Source organism: Calonectris borealis, chromosome 2, assembly GCF_964195595.1.
Source record: "Calonectris borealis chromosome 2, bCalBor7.hap1.2, whole genome shotgun sequence".
NCBI lineage: Eukaryota > Metazoa > Chordata > Aves > Procellariiformes > Procellariidae > Calonectris > Calonectris borealis.
The window spans coordinates 69899233-69921902 of record NC_134313.1 but is presented as its reverse complement, the minus strand read 5'-3'; the positions used below and the strand labels follow the sequence as shown (position 1 = coordinate 69921902).

At 40.8% G+C, this 22670-nt stretch overlaps 1 protein-coding gene across 1 annotated transcript in view; it reads left to right on the top strand.

Annotated features, from left to right (window-relative positions):
- Nucleotides 1–22670, top strand: part of GABBR2 (gamma-aminobutyric acid type B receptor subunit 2) — a 487639-nt gene that overhangs the window by 85921 nt on the left and 379048 nt on the right. The window contains exon 2 of the mRNA XM_075142314.1: nucleotides 22413–22550. Within this exon, the coding sequence (XP_074998415.1) occupies nucleotides 22413–22550 (138 nt within the window). The remainder of the gene's footprint in view (nucleotides 1–22412; nucleotides 22551–22670) is intronic.

Below are 22670 nucleotides of genomic sequence, written 5' to 3'. Positions count from 1 at the left end.
TTATGTTCTCCCAAGTGAAAATTATACTGAATGCTCAGTAAAAAAATGTTTGATGTCTGTTAGAAATCCAGATTAGCAATATGGCAAGGCTATCTTATAAAAGTATTTCATAAGTTCTCAAAAATCCATCACAGAAGTGGTTTCTCAGAGGATATGTGCTGTATGTACATCTGCTGCAGTAACATGCCCAGCCTCTTGTACTTATTTAGACACCTCAGGTTGTACCCTCCAAAGAGGGATGCCAGTAGTCAATGGGAATGCAGGACAAAAGTATTGGTAAGTAGTTAGGAGTGTTGGGTTAGACACAGATTTGAGCTCCGGATCAAGTACTAGTGGAGCTGGGAGATATGGCTAAGACAGATTGTGGGATACACAGGGAAGCATATAGAAGCTGTATAGGCAGACACTTATTTCTGTCACTCTTTAGCAGAAAAGATTATGATTATGCTTATTTTTAGTTGAGCTCTGAAAGTAATCCTAGACCTGGGGTAAGAGAATGCAGAAGGCATGAATGGGGAAAGATTTTCAATAGAGCGTGAAGGAGGAGGATTGGGGTAAAAATAGTTGGAATGTCTCAGGGCAGAAGTGGTTCTAGGGCTATGGAGTACTTGGGAAGAGATGGGAGCTCTACATGACAGTACGTTCTTGCACACACAACTGTCATCTGCTATTTCCCTGCCCATTTTAATCAGACGGTAGGAAATCAAAAGAATTTTTTTATGTGATTACCTAAAGGAAGTAATTCAAATGAGATCTGTACTTAAAGGACAAGGGCTCACAATCACTATTTAGATGAAGAGTATTTAGTGCAGATTCACTCGCTGCCATTCCTGTCTGCTGAGAGTACTGAGGGAGCTGCCAGAGGAGCTTGCCGAGCTGCCCTCCATCATTTACTGGCAGTCCTGGTTAACAGGGGAGGTCCCGGACGACTGGAGGCTTGCCAGTGTGACGCCCATCTACAAGAAGGACCGGAAGGAGGATCCGGGGAACTACAGGCTGGTCAGCCTGACCTTGGTGCCAGGGAAGATTATGGAGCGGTTCATCTTGAGGGCGCTCACAAGGCATGTGCGGGACAACCAGGGGATCAGGCCCAGCCAGCACGGGTTCATGGAAGGCAGGTCCTGCTTGACCAACCTGATCTCCTTCTACGACCAGGTGACCCACCTCGTGGATGAGGGAAAGGCTGTGGATGTGGTCTACCTGGACTTCAGTAAAGCCTTTGACACTGTCTCCCATGGCATTCTCCTAGAGAAGCTGGTGGCTCACGGCTTAGACAGGTGCACTCTTCGCTGGGTAAAAAACTGGCTGGACGGCCGAGCCAGGATGAGTTGTGGTGAACGGAGTTAAATCCAGTTGGCGGCCGGTCACGAGCGGTGTTCCCCAGGGCTCAGTACTGGGGCCAGTCTTGTTCAATATCTTTATCAACGATCTGGATGAGGGGATCGAGTGCTCCGTCATTAAGTTTGCAGATGACTCCCACCCCAAGCTGGGCGGGAGTGTTGATCTGGTGGAGGGTAGGAAGGCTCTGCAGAGGGACCTGGACAGGCTGGATCGATGGGCCGAGGCCAACTGTATGAGGTTCAACAAGGCCAAGTGCCGGGTCCTGCACTTGGGTCACAACAACCCCAGGCAACGCTACAGGCTTGGGGAAGAGTGGCTGGAAAGCTGCCCAGAGGAAAAGGACCTGGGGGTGCTGGTTGACAGCCGGCTGAACATGAGCCGGCAGTGTGCCCAGGTGGCCAAGAAGGCCAACGGCATCCTGGCCTGTATCAGAAATAGTGTGGCCAGCAGGAGCAGGGAGGTGATCGTGCCCCTGTACTCAGCACTGGTGAGGCCGCACCTCGAATACTGTGTTCACTTTTGGGCCCCTCACTGCAAGAAGGACATGGAGGTGCTGGAGCGTGTCCAGAGAAGGGCAACGAAGCTGGTGAAGGCCTGGAGCACAAGTCTTATGAGGAGCAGCTGAGGGAACCGGAACTGTTTAGCCTGGAGAAGAGGAGGCTGAGGGGAGACCTCATCACGCTCTACCACTACCTGGAAGGAGGTTGTAGCGAGGTGGGTGTTGGTCTCTTCTGCCAAGTAACTAGCGATAGGACGAGAGGAAATGGCCTCAAGTTGCGCCAAGGGAGGTTTAGATTGGACATTAGGAAAAATTTCTTTACTGAAAGAGTGGTCAAGCCTTGGAACAGGCTGCCCAGGGACGTGGTTGAGTCCCCATCCCTGGAAGTATTTAAAAGACGTGTAGATGAGGCGCTTAGGGACATGGTTTAGTGGGCATGGTGGTGGTGCGTTGACGGTTGGATTGGATGATCTTAGAGGTCTTTTCCAACCTTAATGATTCTATGATTCTATGACTGTTTCAGGTCCCCCTACCTTTCCTAACTTTACCATCGCTCTGTTCCCATCCACTTTTGTGCCCCAAAATCTTTCCAACCCTATTTTTCCAACTCCTAGCTCTGTAGAGTACAGCACTTGCCTGAAAGACAAGATCCTGATGCTGAAACACATGAATTACATTTAAGTGTTGTTCTCATGTAACTGCAGGCTTCTGTATGTCTGCTGACCAGTAGTAACTCCAGTGTGAAACGCTGTGCACTCTACAGCTGGAGAGTGACGTGATGGGAGCAAGGGTTTGGTTACACAGGTTGTATCATATGTTGGCAGCTTCTGGGGCTGATTCCAGTTCAAGGGCTAGTCCTGGGAAAAGCAATGAATAGGTATTAAGAATATTTAGTCTAAATCAGATCCCACTTTTCCGCTCTGTTTACCAAGATTAGCAGATGCTTCTTTCCAGGAATATAGCCTAGACAATCTGGTGTTTTCTAGGGGAAGTTGTAATTACATTAAGTTACAAATACCTTAAATTATTATAGTATTTCAATATTTCATTTAAATGATTACAAGGAAAATTACTATTATTGCTTTCACTGAGCTTTTGCAAACTCTGACTTGCAAGGAATTATTCTGGACCTCAGCAAAAGGTGACACATCCTGTATTTGAAAACAGATATCGCTTGCTTGACTAAATGATGTTTAAAAAAAAAAGAAAAAGTTTTTAACTAGACAAATTGAAATTCATCTGGTTAGAAAAATTGCAGCAAAACAGTCTGATGTTAGTACAAAGAAAACAGCAGATGATACCAATTGTCCAACTATCCATAGCAATTTGTAAATAATGCTCTTTATGCTAGCAGAGAACGAATCATGATGGAAATGTAATTTAAAAAAGCAAAACAAAAAACAAGATTTCAAATAAAATCTCACATGAGAGCCAGAGATCATACTGTTGTTCTGTGAAAATTAACAATGCCATTCTTTCTCAAGCATTTTACATACGTTCTTATTGCTGTCTTAAGCAAATATTAACCAAAGTTGTCTTCAGCTTTCCCAATGCAAAGTGATTCTTATTGGTGGTGGAAAGGTGAGATACAAGCTTTAGCCTAGAAACCTTGCAGACTTTAACTGCCCAGCTTCATCCCCAAAATGGGGTGAAGACCCTATTTTTGTCAGAGCTTATGGGTGGTGTTAAAAATTTTGCAGACCTTGCTGCATCAACACTGGAATTCCTGCTGGGTTAGCTATAATTAGTGCTTCATTGGAGGCTGCTGTGACTGGACATGGTGTTGTGAGGCTGATTTTGCCTTTCTTGCTCTGCTTCAGCTCTGTGGCTACTTGCTATTGAAATATCATAAATTAATTTTGATTGAAAAGGACCTCTGGGGGTCATCTGGTCCAACATCCTGCTCAAAGTAGGGCCGATCTTGAATATGTATCAGGTTGCTCAGGACCTTGTCCCGTTCAGTGTTGAAAATTTCCAGAGATGGAGATTTCCCACGTTCTCTGGGTAGCCCGTTCCAGTGCTTGATCATTCGGTTTGCCCTTTTTCCTCTTAAACCTAATCAGAATTTGTCTTGTTGCAACTTGAGACTGTGACCTCTTGTTCTTTCATTGGGCATCTATGAGCAGAGTCTGGCTCTGTCTGTATTCCCCCCATTAGGGACTAGAAGACTGCAATTAGAGACCCTGGTAGCCTTCTCTTCCTGAGGCTGAAGGAGCCCAGCTTCCTCAGCTCTTCCTCATGCACCATGTGCTCCATCACCATTTTGATGGCTGTCCTTGGATTCTCTCCTGTTTATCAGTATTTCTTTTATATCTGAAGGCTCAAAACTGAACACACAACTTGAAATGCAGCTTTAACAATGATGACTAGAAGGGAATAGTCACTCACATCACACCGCTGACTATGCTTTTGCTAATGCAGACCAGTCTGCAGTTAGCACTCACTACTGCATAGGCACACTGCTGACTCATGTTCAACTTCTTGTTCACCAGATTCCCACTCTCCTTTCTCAAAAAGTGCTACTTAGCCTGTCAGTCCCCAGCCTGAACTGTTGCATAGGGCTATTTTCTCCTACATGCAAGACTGGATTTGCCTTGATGAAATTCATGAGGGTACTGTCAATCCATAGCTTTGGCTTGTCAGGGCCCCATTGAAGGACAGCCCAGCCCTCCAGTGTACAAACATAACAATTTGACTTGGCAGAGCTTAGGTAAATGAGTTGTGAGCAAAGCACTTCAGTTTGCTGTCCCAACAACTTCCCTGAAGGAGAAAGGTGTGTCTTTCAGAGATCTGGCAAGGTGAAGTCTTGGTCTCTGTCCTTTTCCACTTGACTCCACAGTTTGTGGGGTTGCCTTGATGTTCCCTTTAGCTTGTTCAGCTTTTGCCTTTTTGTACTTTCTGAGGAGTTCCTGAATCATTACTGTAACTTACTGAATTCCAAGCTAATATTCTCTGCTTTGCTAGCTTCTTATAGAATTAATCAATGACATCAAAAGAGGGTTTTATGTTTGGACATCACCAAACTCTTTCTTCAGGGATCAATGACATCAAGGAGTTACTGCATTTAGATTCGAGTCTAAAAAGGGTTAGTCTGACAAGCACTTGCTGGCAGGGGTCGGACTCAGCTGACTTTGACCTTTGTGTTTAGAGCATTAGCCGGTATTTAGAGGCTCATGTTTGTGTCTCTTCTCAGCTTGAGGTAATTCAGTCCTGCCACTCAGAAGAGTTTTTTAACTGCCGGGTCCAAGATGGTCTCGACAAGGTACGCTTTTGCTTTTCTGCTAAAGGTGTCCTGAAATCATTTGAGTTAAATTAAAAGCATTACCTTTTTTCCATCTGAACATCTAGACAGAGTATCTTCTGCGCAGGTCCTTGATGCCTGTTTTTGTGGTTTATATTAAAAGGAAACAAAAGCATCCCACACAAAATAAACATTTTTCATTAAGCAGAAAAAGTATCTTTTTGAAGACATTACTCAATCATAAATATTTTCTTAAAGTTTGAAGTCCCGTGTTAATAAAAGTGTTTACAGAAACTCTCTGAGGTTTTAAAATGGGGCTTATTTGCAAATGGCAGGCAATTAAATTATTTATAACAGATTAGAGCTGTGCCAATATCACTTCTGGTTTATTATTTCTAACTAGAAAGCAGTGCTGTTTGCATTCTTTTGCACAATCCAGCAAAATCTGTGTGTCACTTTCAACAGATATCTTATAAAAATGCGATTTCTTGGAGAAAAAAGGATTGTCTCTATGCTGAACTAATACTTCACGTCAGATTAATTTACACAGGTCTTTCATAAGATAGTTTTATTTACATGCTTTTGATTAAATGGCCTTTAGAATCATAGCATCCTACCCTAAGAATTTGTAATTAAGAACTTATCCAATATTTACTGAAGATGAGAAAGTACAGGGACTAATGCTGCTAAATGTGTTTTGAAAAGGCCAAACTAAACTATTAAATGACATTTCAAGGTGTGTGTGCAAATTCATTGACAGTGATAAACCAAGAATTGCATTAGAAGGCAAATTATTTCTACTCAGTGAGGAATATGGGGGTGACTAGTATAAAGTTGCTAATAATACACCTGATGGAGTTAATGCACAAACAAGTTGAAAAACCACCAAAACAAGACTCTAAAGAGTGTCTCTTAAATTGTCAGAAGCTAGTCAGAAGAAAAACTACTACTTTATTAGCTGTGAGCTAATCTCCGTTTTCCATATGTTGTGGTATAGAGCAGAAGTAGAGAGCACTCAGAAGTTGAATATCAATAGTGTATGTACCCAATCTTAAGTAGTGAAAAGCCTTTTGTATGCTGATTTGAATGTTAAAATACAAACTTGAGAAATAATTTCTCTGAGTAACACTGCAAATAACTCTTGTAGTCTAATTTTTCTAAATTTGTTTTCTACTGTGATCTCGATTAATTATGTTCTTATTTGTTTCTAACGTTTATGGTTGAACACACGCTGTTCATAGTTTATGAATAAAGTAAATTCACAGAAGTGATTACAACACGATGAAGAAAGCAGTGGACAAATTTTCTGTTTTCCTTTCCTCAATAGAATTTTGTTATCATAGTGAATTTAAAGCATGAGGACTTCTGAAATCTAGAGGTGTAGTTGTTTTGTCATATCTGTTTCTAACTGATATCTGTTGAAAAATTCTGGTAAGCTGAGCTTAAAGAGCTTTTGTGGTTATAGGAGACATACGACACTCTTTTCCCCCAACTCAGGCACATGTTTGCATGCTAACGCACCATATGCCACCCATATCCGTGTTAATATTGTGCATTTTATGATTAATATATACCTTTGCCTGTCTCTCTTCTTCCTTGGTGTGGGTGTGAGTCTCCTATCTTCCAACTCATATAGTAGCTTAAACTACATTTTGAGCACACTGGAAGCCAGTACTCACTCAGCCTCCCATCAGTTTGCATCTAGCAGTGTAAGTAGAAGGCAGTGGGAGAATCTATCCCTGTTTGTTTCACTGGTTTTACTGTTGCTAAGGAATACAGCCTCCACTGCGCCTGAGGAAGGGGCTGTTCCATGGTCTCATGAAGTTATTTATCCCAAGACGTTATTTATTCACCACGTGCTTCTTAGCTCAGCGAGTTGACTTGTGCTTCAAGCTCCATTTGCTGGAGAGATCGATGGGAGTGGGGTTGTTTTGTTTGCTTGTGGGTTTCTTTTTTACAATTAGTATGTAGAAGTCTGCTGGTAAACTGTCATATTCTTGAGGCTGAGATATGGGGTGTCAAAAAGAGCATCTCCTTTTGACTACTGTATTGTCGTTCGCCCTCAAAGCATAGCAGTCGAATTAGTGCTGCAGGAAGATCTGTGGCAACCAGCAATGCTGTTGTCCTTCTCCTCTGTCTGTCCCCGCGTCCATGCACCAACACACACACACGTACATACATACACATCCTGATTTGCCGAAGTAGAAAGGATGATGTGAAACCTTCTCATCCTCTTCAGTGTAAGGTCAGCTGGCTTATATTTGAACAACTATCAATATCCACTGTAATCAGTCAAACTTGCTTTACCTGAAGTGGAAACCACTCACATGAACCCTTCTCAGTGGGTTGTGGAAGGGTGGCAGCCAGGTGATAGTTTCTGACCACAGCTGAAGTAGAAAATGTTTTTCTTGGCTCTACTGTGCCATCCGGCCTACAGCACTGGACTGTGTCTGCTCTTGTATTTTCTCAAAACCTTGAAATCCTAATACAAGCTTGCTAGTGTGCATTCTCACTACTGGTTTTTAAATAGATGTTGTGCCTCCCTCCTGCACCAACACTTTCCACAGCTGTTAGTTTTTATGCAGTTTCAGGTAACCGACAGAAATCCTATTTAGGTCTCTCTTACTGCACCACTACTTTGTACCAGAAGACTTAATGACAGTAATGCCTTTCCTCCCCTTGAGGCACTCTGAGTGTTGTATTTAAGTAAGACATTTGAAATCTATTACGGTATTCAGAGCACTGGTTCATTTTAAGAAAGGTTTCCCTGGGCAGGATCATTGTCAATTTAATATTTCAGCTGGTCAGGACTTGCACATTTTCTTTCAGTTTGTTGCCTAAAACACCACCAAGAAAATTTTAACTCATTTATACCTTTTCTTTTATCTTTATGATGCCTTATAAGAAATAAAATTGATCCAGAGCTGTACAAAGTACTTTTTTTTTTTTTCACTTGACAATGTAGTGTCAGCCATGCTTGACAAAATTATTAAAATCATCCTATTAATATTTTATACCATTTCAACCTGCTAGGATTCTGGGTCACAGTCAGTACTTATTTGGCAAAGGGATATCAAGAATCTGCTCAGTTCCCTGTGCAATCTTAAAACAATTTAGGCCTGTTGGAGTATATAGTGTAACAAAAAGCAGGCTGTCTCAAGTAGCTTGATATTTGTATGTTGGGTGGTGGTGTTTTTTTTTTTTTATTTTAATCTCTGGGCAAGGTAGTATTGAGTGAGTCTGGCAAAATCATGGAGATTTTTAAGGCAGGGAGGTCTTGTAGACAGATAGAAAAACTGATCTGTTTGTCTATCCAGGTACTAAACTGGTCTGAGAATTTTCCACTATGATGATTTAGTAGGGTTTAGTCATTTCGAGTTTAGCAGAGATTAGTTGAGCCATTTTTAGTAGAGTTTAGAGAAGACAAAAAAATCAATTTACACAGCCGTGAATTCTACTCATGCATATGAGTTTTGCCTACAGGGTAGCAGTGCCTAGCAGAGCATTATGTGCCAAACTAATAACAGCAATCAGTGAGGTGCCAAATATAACCACAGTGTGAACGTAACTGGACAAATAACAGAGGATTTGGTGGTTTGGAACTTCTTCATGGTGTCAATGAGATTTCTGTGTCTTCTCGTGTCAATGAGATTTCTGTAGAGTTCGGTTATACGCAACCAGAGGAATTACTAGTTCAGTGAGACATGTCTGAGGGAGTTCATGTTCAGATTTTATTATGAAGGAGAATAGCACGCACAGACAAAACAATTTCTTTTCTCATTACACCTCTTATAGTTCACGTTGGGTGGCAAGCAAGCAAGGAGTTGAGGAACAAATGAGTCTGTTGTGTGTCAGAAGCATATACCACATTTAACAAACTAAATTAGATAACTAAGGAAGAGAATTAGGGTGACCTAATTAGGCTGAGATGGACAAGCTAGCAGGTCTAGTATGGATTGTTTGCAGTTTCCAGACTTGCACTGAATGTATTTGCTTTTAAACATCTAGGAGCTTGGTCTGGGGCTGACTGCAGGTTTGATCCATGCACTCTGTGGTCACTTCACCTGCATACAGCCCAGCTCTATTTCACTTTTGTTCCACATGGCCTATTTTTTCTGGAGCATAAGGAGGGAACCCCCAAGGGTTGATACACCAAGGTGAGTAATGCCCTGCTCTTGGCAATCTTAATTAAGATTCTCTGTTGGTGCTCCAAGGGGGAAGAGTATTGGTCATTCTGCTTGCAAAAATCCCATACTATGCTGTTGAATGCGAGTGTTGAGGATTTATTTGGCAGTCTGCTAGCCTGTCTTTATCTTGCAAAGTAACAGCTCTTTATTAACCAGGGTGCAATTTGCAGCATGGAGGCAATACCTTGCTTGCATAGCTTTAAAGCCAGAGAAATTTAGTGTCCATGTGTGAATGTGACAGGACCATGAGTCAGACAGATCCACCATTCCATGGTTTTGAAGTGGTTCCTAATGTCTACTAATTAGTTTCCCGGAATATAAAACCCAACTAGATTAAGGTGAGCCTTTAAATAGGGAAAACTCAAATTAAGTTGGGCAAGTTACTAAATAAAAGGTTTGAAGAAATATCTGTGATAACCCTGCCCATAGAGTTCATGAAGTTTGAATCCTTTTTAAACATATTTCCATTCCAATATATCCCTTTAATTCAAGGGCTGCTCCTTTTCTTTCCTTCGCCTCTGAGGCTCAACTTTGAGTCTGCTCCTTGTTGCAGCTAGGCCCATGACACCTCAGGTTTGTGTTAGTCTGCCAGTCTTCCTTAGGAGTCTCTCTGTAACTATCTGCCTTCCTGCCCCATTCTGCACTCAGGAAGTGCTTGTGTGTGTGGGAAATGGATAGTGCACCATTGTGGCACAATGATGTCACGCATGGTGATGCCATTTGTCACAGTGAGTTTGAATCAGGAGCACATTCCATCTCTCAGATGCTGCAGATCAATTTGCTGCATTTTTTATTTTTAAATTTAAGAAGTCTCTCTTTCTCAAAACATTCCCAGAAATTTTAAGTTGTTTGGACTGTGTAGTTCTCCTGTGAATAACAGAGTTTATTGTGACAATTTGCACTGCATGAAATATGGTGGCCCATGGGATCAGGAGAAGCTTTTTGCCTGCAATGGCTACAGCAGTCTTACAATCAGCGAATCATAGAAGTGTTTGGGTTGGAAGAGACCTTTAAAGGTCATCTAGTCCAACGCCCCTGCCATGGGCAGGGACATCTTCAACTAGATCAGGTTTCTCAGAGCCCCATCTAACCTGATCTTGTATGTTCCCAGGGATGGGGCATCTACCACCTCTCTGGGCAACCTGTTCTAGTGTTTCACCACCCTCATTGTAAAAAATTTCTTCCATATATCTAGTCTAAATCTACCCTCTTTTAGTTTAAAACCATTCCCCCTTGTCCTGTCACAACAGGCCCTGCTAAAAAGTTTGTCCCCATCTTTCTTATAAGCCCCTTTTAAGCACTGAAAGGCTGCAATAAGGTCTCCCCAAAACCTTCTCTTCTCCAGGCTGAATAACCCCAACTCTCTCAGCCTTTCTTCATAGAAGAGGCGTTCCATCCCCCTGATCATTTTCATGGCCCTCTTCTGGACCAGCTCAACAGGTCCGTGTCTTTCTTGTGCTGAGGGCTCCAGAGCTGGACGCAGTACTCCAGGTGGGGTCTCACCAGAGCAGAGTAGAGGGGCAGAATTACCTCCCTCAACCTGCTGGCCATGCTTCTTTTGATGCAGCCGAGGACACAGTTGGCCTTCTGGGCTGCGAGCGCACATTGCTGGCTCATGTCCAGCTTTTCATCCACCAGTACCCTCAAGTCCTTCTCAGCAGGGCTGCTCTCAATCCCTTCATCCCCCAGCCTGTATTGACACCGGGGGTTGCCCCGACCCAGGTGCAGGACCCTGCACTTGGCCTTGTTGAACTTCACGAGGTTCACATGGGCCCACTCCTCGAGCTTGCCCAGGTCCCTCTGGATGGCATCCCGTCCCTCAGATGTGTTAACCACACCACTCAGCTTGGTGTTGTCTGCAAACTTGCTGAGGGTGCACTCAATCCCACTGTCTATGTCATTGATGAAGGTATTAAACAGTACTGGTCCCAATACAGACCGCTGCGAGACATCACTTGTCACCGATCTCCATCTGGACATTGAGCTGTTGACCACCACCTTCTGGATGTGACCATCCAACCAATTCCTCATCCACCGGACAGTCTACCCATTAAATCCATATCTCACCAATTTAGAGAGAAGGATGTTGTGGGGGACCATGTCAAAGGCCTTACAAAGGTCCAGATAGACGACACTGGTAGCCCTTCCCATGTAGTCACTCCTTCATAGAAGGCCACTAGTTTGGTCAGGCAGGACTTGCCCTTGATGAAGCCAAGGATTTCTTATTCCACCTACTGGAGAAATCCATTCTGAGGCATAATTAAGGCAAGCCCAAGTCACCATTCAAAATTTGGTTTTCAGCCTGGGGGAGGAAAAATGTACTCTAGTCTTTCGGAAAAGGGAGCAAGGGTCCTAACGGATACTTGGATTTTGAGGGTTTTGGTACCTGCTGACTGTGAAGCACTGTGCCTACTCATGTACTGAATGTCATGCCATCTGGGTAGTGGTTAAAATAAAATTGTATTCTCTCCGAACTGTCTCTTTTGCTAGGCATTAAAGGAAAAAAAAAAAAGTATGATGTTTACCCGTGCTGAGATTCACTCTATCCATTTCCAGCCTGAGACTTCTATAGAATGGTGAATTATTGTAGTCTGGTGCTATGTTAATTTAAGTCAAATTAAAACATACCATGAAGTTCATTTGGCTTTTATGGGCTAACTTAAATGGTAGCTTATCCAAATGATCACACATTATTCCTTCTTAAATAAATTAGCTTAGCAGAGTTTTATTCACTATAGACAAAGTTCAACTGTTTTACATCACAGAAAGATTTTAATTAAAAATCATAGATATTTGTTGAAGAATATTACACCAGATTTTCTTGACCTTTGGGTCAAGAAATTTATTTTTGCTATTCTTAATTCATTAAGCCCTTTTTAAACTCTGACTTTGCCAGTTGTATTGTTCTTCTGACCTGTGTCTGTGTTTCCAAAATTCTTGTTGGGGAATGAAAATAATAATAATAAAAAAAAAAATTTAAACAATATTGCTTCAGAAAAAACCATGCTGGGAGCTACTTGTACCAGTTAGCATTCTTCATGAAGAACATCATCTTCTGAAGGAAAAAAGTTTAATCTTATTTTCCAAAAATACTAGATGCTTTCTGACCTTTTATTAAAATTCAAATATATTCTCAAGAACGCCGCAGACATCCCTCTGATAGCCTAAGAGATCTTCTTACATTTCCCAGGTAAGCGACTTTCAGAAGCTATAGGAACAATTCTGAAGGGTCTTGGAGTCATCTGTGCCTCTTGTCATCGCCAGTGAATGTTTATTTAGAAACTTCTGCGGTTGTGCGCACAAAGAGACAGGCCCAGTTGCCATATGACCGAGGCACATATGGGAGACTTTATTTCAACATGACACTCTTAACCAGAAAGCTACTGAAGAGCTCTTTTTCTACATACTCAGAATAATGTCTTATTTTAATTTCATGTCAGAAAAGTATCAAGAAAAATTTCCTTTTTTTTTTTTTTAAACCCTTATAAAACTAGAGTCTTTTTCAGGAGTGAGTAGGTCATGGGAAAGAAAGAATTCATATAGCACACTTCCCCCACAACTGATTCTTGCTGATTGCTGAGGGCCAAGTGATTTTTCAAAATATCTTTGCACTCCTATCCCAGTTTTAATTGCAGTTTATTACTCAACAGTGGGATGCCTGCCATATTGCTGTTACTGTTACTTCAAATGTTTTGCGCTAGTACACTTCCATTTTCTTTCATCCACAAGAGCTCCCTGATTGTTATTTATAAATTTGGATTTTCTCCTTCTATATTCTCTTCTCTTACTTCAGTTCCACCTTTTATTTGCTGCAAAGAGCAGAGCTGCAGTTAAAAGGATTTTCTCTATTTTCAGTACACAACAGTTTTCAGTGTACTGAGAAGAAGCAAGTCAACAGTTCAAAGATTGTGACCCTTGCCTGCATTAGGTGCTTTCTCCTTCTCCCAAAATGACCTGGTGTCATGGTTTAACCCCAGCCGGCAACTAAGCACCACACAGCCGCTTGCTCACTCTTCCCTGGTGGGATGAGGGAGAGAATCGGAAGAGTAAAAGTGAGAAAACTTGTGGGTTGAGATAAGAACAGTTTAATAGGGAAAGCAAAAGCTACACATACAAGCAAAGTAAACCAAGCAATTAATTTGCTACTTCCCATCGGCAGGCAGGTGTTCAGCCATCTCCAGGAAAACAGGGCTCCATCACGCGTAACGGTTACTTGGGAAGACAAACGCCATCACTCCTAATGTCCCCCCCTTCCTTCTCCTTCCCCCAGCTCTGTATGCTGAGCATGACGCCATATGGTATGGAATATCCCTTTGGCCAGTTGGGGTCAGCTGTCCCAGCTGTGTCCCCTCCCAGCTTCTTGTGCACCCCCAGCCTCCTCGCTGGTGGGGTGGGGTGAGAAGCAGAAAAGGCCTTGACTCTGTGTAAGCACTGCTCAGCAGTAACGAAAACATCCCTCTGTTATCAACGCTGTTTTCAGCAGAAATCCAAAACACAGCCCCATACTAGCTACTATGAAGAAAATTAACTCTATCCCAGCCAAAACCAGAACACCTGGGGAAAAAACAATCCTTCTATTAAAAGCAAGTACATAGTCAATAGTAGACATAAGAAAAGGAGAACATTGGTAAATCTCAAGTTTTTAAAGGCAGTTTCAGAAAATTTATTTTACTAAATGTAGAATGAAGTACTTGTCTATTGTTTTGATTTATTTTTTTCGATTGTTTATGGTGAAAGTCATATCTTTTGCAGTGCTCATACTCTACATCTGGAAAAGAAAACCAAATGTCATATTCAAGTGTGATCACACACACTTTTTCACTTTTGGGACTTCTTCTCTATATTCTAAAAAGCACAAGCAATGGAATGAAAGGAAATCTAACCGAAACATTCCAACAGAGTGTGACTAGATCTGGTATGATCTATGAAAACATAGGCTACTTATGATAGTGTAATAACAAATGGTAATGAATGAAGGGGAGAAAAAGAAAGATGAAGCAAGTACAAAATTGAACAATTGGTATTAGTGACTGTGTGTTGAGCCTGCCAAAATTATCTCCCTTAGCTCTTTGTTTTGTACTTGAACTGCAACTGGTAAATGCCTTGTAAATCTACTGCAGCATGTCTTTCTCTCAGAATGAGAGGCAACAAAATAGTAAGTAGTTTGCATCAATAAATTTAAGTGATAATGATCTTGGGGCTCAAGTGTCTGAAACAATTAGCACCTTTTGAGTTTACTTAAATGCAAAACCACAACTGATTTCCTAGGGGAATTTTAAAAAGCCTTTTGATGCAAATAAAGAACACTGATATTTTCCTCATTTGTTGAATAATCAAAATTAATTCTTTGTTTTGTTAGAAATCATTGTAATGTTGAACTTCTTTGGTAAAAATTGGAAAAGCTGGAGAAAACTAAGCCAGCTAATTCTTAACAACAGAACTTGTTATTTGTTTTCTAAACATCTTTGAATGTATTATTTTTCCTCTACAATTCCTCTGGACTTTTATGCTTTTTCATAATCCCACTTACTTCCATAAAATATAATAGCAATAGAGCAGTATAGATTATGTAGGGAGGAAGAAGCAGAAGTGAGGAAGGCATTGGTCTCCTTATTAGTATTGAATGTACCAAAATATCTGATAAGTGTTTGAGCACTGGGATGTCAGAGAAAATAGTGCACTACTAAGACTTAGTTTTGCTTTTTACACATTTATGCTATAAAACTGTGAATGTGAATGTCCATATGCAGCTTTAAGGATATTTAGAAAAATTTCTAATTCAAGATGGCATTGTGTGTGTGAATATTCATCCGTTTTAATTAATGCTGGTAATTAGAAAACATCTGTAAAACTGTCTTGTGTAGTATTATTGGATTGATGCAGAAGTGAATGAGTTAAATAAAATGGACTGTATGTTGTGGATGAGCAACTGTAGTGTGGATGTTATAAAAACCCTCTGGCCCAGGAATATTTGAATCAACACCAATTTGATTCTGGTTAAATAATGGGTCCAGCTGCAGAATAATACAGGGGAACTCAATAACTTAGATCCCATGGTATAATTGCTCAAATTGCACAATGGGAACTCTCTAAGGCCCGTATGTTAGCTTTCCATTAGCAATCCAGAATGAGATGTTAATGTTGATGTTTTGAATTCATGTTCACCAACTTACAGAAGTCCTGGCAGTGTTACCTGAATTATGAATTTCATCACTGTACAGCCCTAGAACAACTTCGGCATTTCATCAGTGGAAGAGCCAGAAAAAAAAGGATACAGTGTACCCTATCTAAAATTACTCAGGTTTGGGGTCCTCCTCAGGCTGCAGGTAGATATCTGCTCCATAGGCTGCAGGGGGACAACCTGCCTCACCATGGTCTTCACCAGGGGGTGCAGGGGAATCTCTGCTCCAGTGCCTGGAGCACCTCCTCCCTTCCTTCTTCACTGACCTTGGTGTCTGCAGAGTTGTTTCTCTCACATTTTTCTCATTCCTCTCTCACAGCTGCTCTGCAGTGTTTTTTACTCTTTCTTAAATGTGTTATCACAGAGGTTCCACCAGTGTCACTGATGGGCTCAGCTTTGGGCAGTGGCGGGTCTGTTTTGGTGCTGGCTGGAACTGGCTCTGCTGGACATGGGGGCAGCTCCTGGTGTCTTCTCACAGAAGCCACCCCTGCAGCCCCCCTGCTACCCAAACCCTGCCACATAAACCCAATACAGAATCATGAAAGGGAGTGATCTTCATATCACAAATATGCAAAATATTTCTTGACGTTCTTCTGAACTTCTCTCTGTGTAACAGTTACAGATCAAGGAAAGGCTTCAACTTTCTCTGAGGAAAGAATTCAACTTCCAAGCTGAATGAAAGTTTACTGTGAAAAGAGGAAGTTAATTTGACCTCTGCTATTACTGCATATTTAATCGTGATGGAAACTTAGGCAGAGTCAATTTTGATTACACAGGATTTATCTACTTGCTACACCCCAAGTCCATTTCATATTGCAGTTCTTAAATTGGAGTCCTCCAGTGTAAATGTTATATACTCAAAGAAATAGTGACAAGACAGAAAATATAAGTCATATAAATGAAAAAAAAAAAGGATAAATGGAAAAAAGATGGAGAAGATATATATACTTCTCTTATAAGGAGAGATAGGAAATTTTTGTTTATCTTGCTGGGTGGACTCAGTTCTCAAATAGTGAACCAAGAAAAAGAAAATGACATTGAGCAAGAAGCTGAGCCTTCACAAGGTGTTTAGACAGTCTCATAGGGAATGAGGTGACAGGAGAGTGAGTGGTCACCCGTGCTGTGAAGGCAGTGACTTAAGAGGCAGGTGGCACCTGAGGCAGAATATAAGCTGTTAAATGGGATGCCAAGCACCAGTACCTTAGTGGTAGCACTCTGTGAACTATTCCCTGTACAGCAGGCAAGACCAGATAAAGAAGTTGCTAGGTAAAAATCTCAAAGTGTGTCAAGAGGTGTCAAGGTGAGAGGGTTTAATTTACTGGGAAATATTTCACTGAAGAGTTTAAATTCTGTTCTGCTGTGTCCATTCCTTCTAAACCAAAATGAAATCTGACTGCTAGTAGTTAAAAGATGATAGAGAAATCATATACAGAAAAGCTCACAGTTTGTGATGAATTAACTTCAGTTTTGCGTAGAAGTTTGACATAGTTGTTGGAGGGGGTTGCTTTTGTTCTTGTTTTTCAATTATAGAACGCAGGAATGGCTACAGTGGTTCAGACCACAACTTGGTGCAAGTACTCAGCATTGTCCTGGAACAGAGGATCTGTAGGACAGGGCAAGCATTTAATCCTGCTTCCCCACAACACTGTCCTAGCCAACGATGATCCGTGATTCAGGAGGTTCCTGAGAAAATCTCTGTCTCTCTATTAAGAAGTTTGGGATTGTTTTTTGATCTATGAACTAGCCCAATTCCTTTTCATGTATTTGTGAATTTTTAACTTCATAACATCCCCTGGCAAGACGTTTCACGCCTACTTTGCACGGTGTGAAGAAGTTTAGAACAAATGAAAGGAAGTGCTTTTTCTTTCACTGGATAATTACATTGTCACCGGATGTTGTGATTGTCAAAGTAGTGGTTCCAAGAGCAGTTGTACAAACTCATGGAAGGAAAAATCCAGCTACAGTGATTGAATGCAAAAATAGAATTTCTGGCTCTGAAAGTACGTAAGCTGCAGATACCTGAAAACAAACAGGATACCTCAGGCGAAGCATGCCCTGCCCATAAACCCAGGCACTGGATTTTAACCTGATTGACTTTTGTTGTAGCTCAGAACAGTTGTCCATATGTTCTTCACTGAATTGTCTGTATTGTTTGATGACTTTAAAGAAGTGAATGAAAATCAGACAAAAATCATTTTGGTGTTCCTCATCTCTTAGCTCCTTTCATGCTGATAGTCTAATGTGGAGTTAGTTCCCGAGTAAGGTTTTGCAGAGGATAGGAATAAGGCTTTGTACCTCTGTTCTTTCTCTTCAAGGAAGTCTCATCATATATTTATGAGTACTTGCTTCTCTTTCTGATGATATTCAGTGCAGAGTGCTGCTGAAAGCTCTCATATCCCTTGAAAAAAATTGATATTTCATTACGCAGATGACAGCTGTTGGTTATTCCCTCTTATCATGAAGGATCTCTAACCTCGGTAGTCAGTAGCTCAATAGATACCAAAATTGTTCCTCAGGTTTACTTTTACGCAGACAAATAGAGTTGTGCCGGAATATAGCTAAGTGAGAAACAGCTGGGCATAGCTATCCAAGCTAGCAGTCTAAATATAACCATGCATCTGACCAGTGCATCAGTTCACAATAGTTCTCATTGCTATGCGAATCTAACGAGATCAGTTAAATTACAAGTATCTGGTCTTCTGTTAGTCCTGTAATTATTCAAACCTGTCAATGTTATAGGAGTCAGCAAAGCTTTACGTATCAGACCCGTGCGAATTTCCATTCTGTACACTAAGGATTTGCACTGTGTCACGCTTATGGCCCTGAGGGTTGGAGTGCACACCCCGATACCTCTCTCGCCGCCTGCCAGACAGCCTTCCCGGCAGGCAGCAACCCTCACGAGTCAGTTCTGCTGCTTCTCCTGACTTCAGTGACGTGTGTCCTTCACATGGGACAACCTCCCTCGCAGCTGCAGAGGGCCTTTGGAGAAGGTCTCGCTTATGTATTCGGCTGCTGCGCTGTTCTCTCCAGAAAGGTTTCTTGTCCTTGAGCACCCCTTATGCTTCAGGCAGCACTTCCTCCCTGTGCATTCAGATCCCTTTCTCGTGGAGGATGATAGTTTTTATTTGCCAGCCTCTGCTCTGAAGAGGGTTCAGGATGGTTAACACTTCAATCCCCAGACTCATTTGACTCCTCTCCTATGCAGCACTTCATCCGGCTATTTTTCTTAATTAAAACAAGTGGTTCTGTTTCCTTGGAAATAGAAACTATGCCTTTGTCAGGTGCCACCTGTGGTATTAATCAGTCTTTGTCGCAGTGAGAGGCAGGACTCTTCACAGACCTTTGCTTGGTGATTTGCTGGTATTTCTCCCTGTGAATTGTCCATATAATCTGTATCAAGTCAATGTGTTAAGAGATACATTTAATTTAATTATTTCATTAATATGTTTGCTGTTTATATGTGGCTTATTACTGACTTTTGGCTGAGACTAAGCACAGCAATTAATAGTGCTTGGGGTGAGCAGTTCTCAGCCCCCTTCCTCTGAAGAAAATTGTAGCACGTAACAAATCACATGTATTTGAAATCACAGTTATGGTAAAACTACATTTCTCCAATGAAAGGTATTGCAACCATCCTCAGTGTTTCAATGTGCAGTCAAGATCAACAGCACAGCATGGCTGTCTGTATTTATATGTGAGTCAAAAGCGAACTGGCTGCAGTTCAGCTCAGCAAAATAGAGATGTTGATGACAACTTAGGTGAAAGCGCAAAACTATCTAGCAAAAGCAGTGTTGGCGCCTTCGGGTGATATTTTTCATCATTTAAGTTTGTGACTTTTTATGAGAGGTTCTTTCTCCTTCATTGCTGTTAGTCATGCTCCAATTAATAAGCCAGTCAGCTTCTTGTCATCCACATGTGGGGGGGACTTTCTAGCCTCTACTTTTTAATGTTGATATTGGTTCTTAGGCAGTCTTTTGTTGTACTGTAATTAGATTGATGCCTAGCGTTGCTGCAGGACCTAATTGTAGTCACTTGGCGACAACAATTCAAGAACTCATTTGGTTATTATATGGTGGGAATTTCAGTGGTGGAAATTGTCTTGTCTTCTTGTCTTTCAACAAGGTTGCCCGCTTTTAGGGTTATGTAGGGTTTAGCAATAGAAGATCATGAGCAGCAATTGTGGCCTTCCGGAATCTCTGAAAAAGTCAAGTTGTAAAAATGGCTTCAGTAGCTCGCTAAGGATACGTTCCTCAGACTAGAGGCAGGAATAAACCTTTTCTAACTGCTTGTCTGTCTGGCTTGGTAGAGCTATTATTTTTATCTAATGTTTATTTTTTAATGCTTGTGACAGACTGTTCTGTTGCTTGCAGGGAAGAATATTATACACAGTGTATGTTGTGAAATGTGACATTAAACAAATGTGAAAGTCTGTTTTCTCCCATCTTTCTCATTTTTCCTTTTGTTTCTGTCCAGTTATGGCCAGCCACAGTGTTAAGTTCTTTTGCTTTCTCTCTGAGACATACTTTGGACTATTTTGGCAGTTCTGTTCAAGGAGCAGACTGTCCTGTAATTATTTGTGGTGGCCTAAAAGAGAGAGAGCTGAGACTAGTCAGGAAGAAAGTATGAAGATGAAAACGTGGTAGGCTTTTAACTGAATCACGTTGAAGGGAAGCCCACAAGTTATTGTACGTACTTTGGATTGATCAGTAATATATCTCAGCAGTGTGAACCTTTCACTTTGGGAGAGGCGAATAAAGCTTTCAGCATACATTCCCAAGACATAGCTGTGTGATTGAAAAAGTGTTGTTTTTATGCAAGTATCTTTATAAACATGAAAAGATCAAATAAATAAGAAAGAAAACGTCTTATCATAATAGCAATTCTGGACCTACCAGCAAATCGACCTGCTGGGATCCTTAACTGCATGAGGTTATTTTACTGCAGTGAGAAACAATTTGTAGGCAAAAAAATAGATAAAATATGCATCAGTGTTTTTTAATGTAAGGGTGAATTTTAGTATGAATTTTACTTCAGATAGCAGACCATAGGTCTTTATAATTTAGAATATAGAGTTTCATTTCTCCATAACTTTTTATGTATGTAGCACTTCATGGGTTACAGCTTCTGACTGCTATTTTACTATCAACATCCTCCTTATTTCATATATGACTTGTATTCTTCTTAAACTTTCAGTGATATTTTGAAAACGTGATATAACGCAAAAAAAAATTGTATTATCTGGTTTTCAGTTGGTAGGAAAACCAATTCAACGATCTCTGTTGCTGCAGCTTGAAATGGTGAAGTGGATGAGGGCAAAGACTTGGCTAAATTTAAGTTAAGTTCAGATACTGAAAGCTCTAGAGTCCTTGGCTGCTTATAAAAGTAAAGAAGCAGCTGAGCCTTCTAGTTGTGCTTGGAATAAACTGATCTTTAACTAGGGGGTGGAGGAGTAAGGCTGGAGGATGCTGCTTGTTCCAGTAATCAGAATCTTAATTCCTCCACAATGTTAGCTTGCCACCAATCCATCAAACTGACAAGGGCTCATCTGCCATACGGAATGTTGTTTGGTTTTCTTTTCCTGTAGTAAGAAGGAAAATGTTGTGTTATATTATGCAATTTTAAAAAGTCTATGCAGTAAAAATCTGTATCCATTTGAGTAAGTGGGAGCAATAATTCTATTCTTGCAGATAGAATGCAAATAGAATAATTTTTCTTTTAGCATGTTAATTCAGTAAGAAGATTAATATAAGCTTGCAAACTTCTTGGTCCAAATCTTTATTCTCTCAACAGAATGCAGTACAATTACTACTTGGATGCTGATAGTAAATGAACTGTTTTATTGAATTGTCATAATGAAATATTGGAGGCTGGTGTATGAGTATTCTTATAAAGACTATATTTGAAAAAGACTTTGTAGAGGAGGCAAAAGAGGGCAGAAAATTTTGTTTCAAAAAGAGAGATAAAGAAGTGGCTGCTACTGGGGCAGTAGTAGCTACCATTATAGCCTGTTGGCAGTCCTGACTTCCAGTACAGTTCAGAATCAAATTCTTAACTTCAGGTATATATTTTATTAACACTCTGCTGCAGGCTCAGGAATTAAGCCATGACTACATATGTCATTACAAATGATTGATACTACTCTATTCAAGGACTGATATTCATATCTTTTGCATTACTGACTAGCATCACCCTTTGTTTCCTAGTTTTCAGTCCTGGTCTCAGTTTATGGTAAAATTCTTTACACCTGAAATAATGATCAAACTAATTAATTATCAGAGAAGCCCAGTATAAGTCAGGAGACCTCAGAGGGTGATTTAGTCCAGTCTTCTGCTCAAAGCAAGGTGAGCTATGCGAGCAGACCAATTAATTCTTAACACTTTAAAAGAATATTCTTTTGATATTTTTAAAGACTTTGTGTTGTCTTTCTAAATAACAGTCTCTCTGCTATACATTTTTGCACAGAATATTGAGGTTGGACTTTAAGGAGAGGTTACTTGGGAGTCTTCGTTAGAGACAGAACTTTCTTTACAGAGACCATGAGTAGTGTCAAACTTTCCTCCAGCTATGGCAGTCCTGCTGACATCTGGTGTTACATTCTAAATTTTGCTTTGGGAAATGGTAGCTCTGAATGTAGAAAAGGTTTCAGTTAACCATCTTTTGTTGGGGCTTTTTTATTCTTTGTCAAATGGTGGTATCAAAATTCAGACGTTGCAGCTTTGGCTTGGAAGGAAGACATAAGGGGTTTTGAACGATGTAAGGAGGCGTTTTCCTGTTCTTGTACTGCAGCATATTAGGGGTCCAGGAAAGAGTGCTCTAATTTTTCATGTTTGGATCTTAAGATGTTATATATTGTACAATTTTTACATCAGTGCAACCCCTGAATTTTCTTCCTGCCCAGTAGTTTATTTCTTAGTTGATTATGTTATTTGTGACGTTGAATATTGCCTCTTTTTGTTTTTCCAGTGTGACAATGCAAAAGGACTCAAAGCCTTCTATGATGCAATAAAATATGGACCTAATCATCTGATGGTTTTTGGTGGCGTATGTGCAACGGTTACTTCTATCATTGCTGAATCTCTAAAGGGATGGAATTTGGTTCAGGTAAGGCATGGAATATATTCAAATGCTGATTATCTTGTATCTCTATCTTTTTTTTAGTATTTGATGCTTTTTAAGCTTAACATTTTGTGTAATTAGTATATCTCAGTTTTGAAGGTCAGT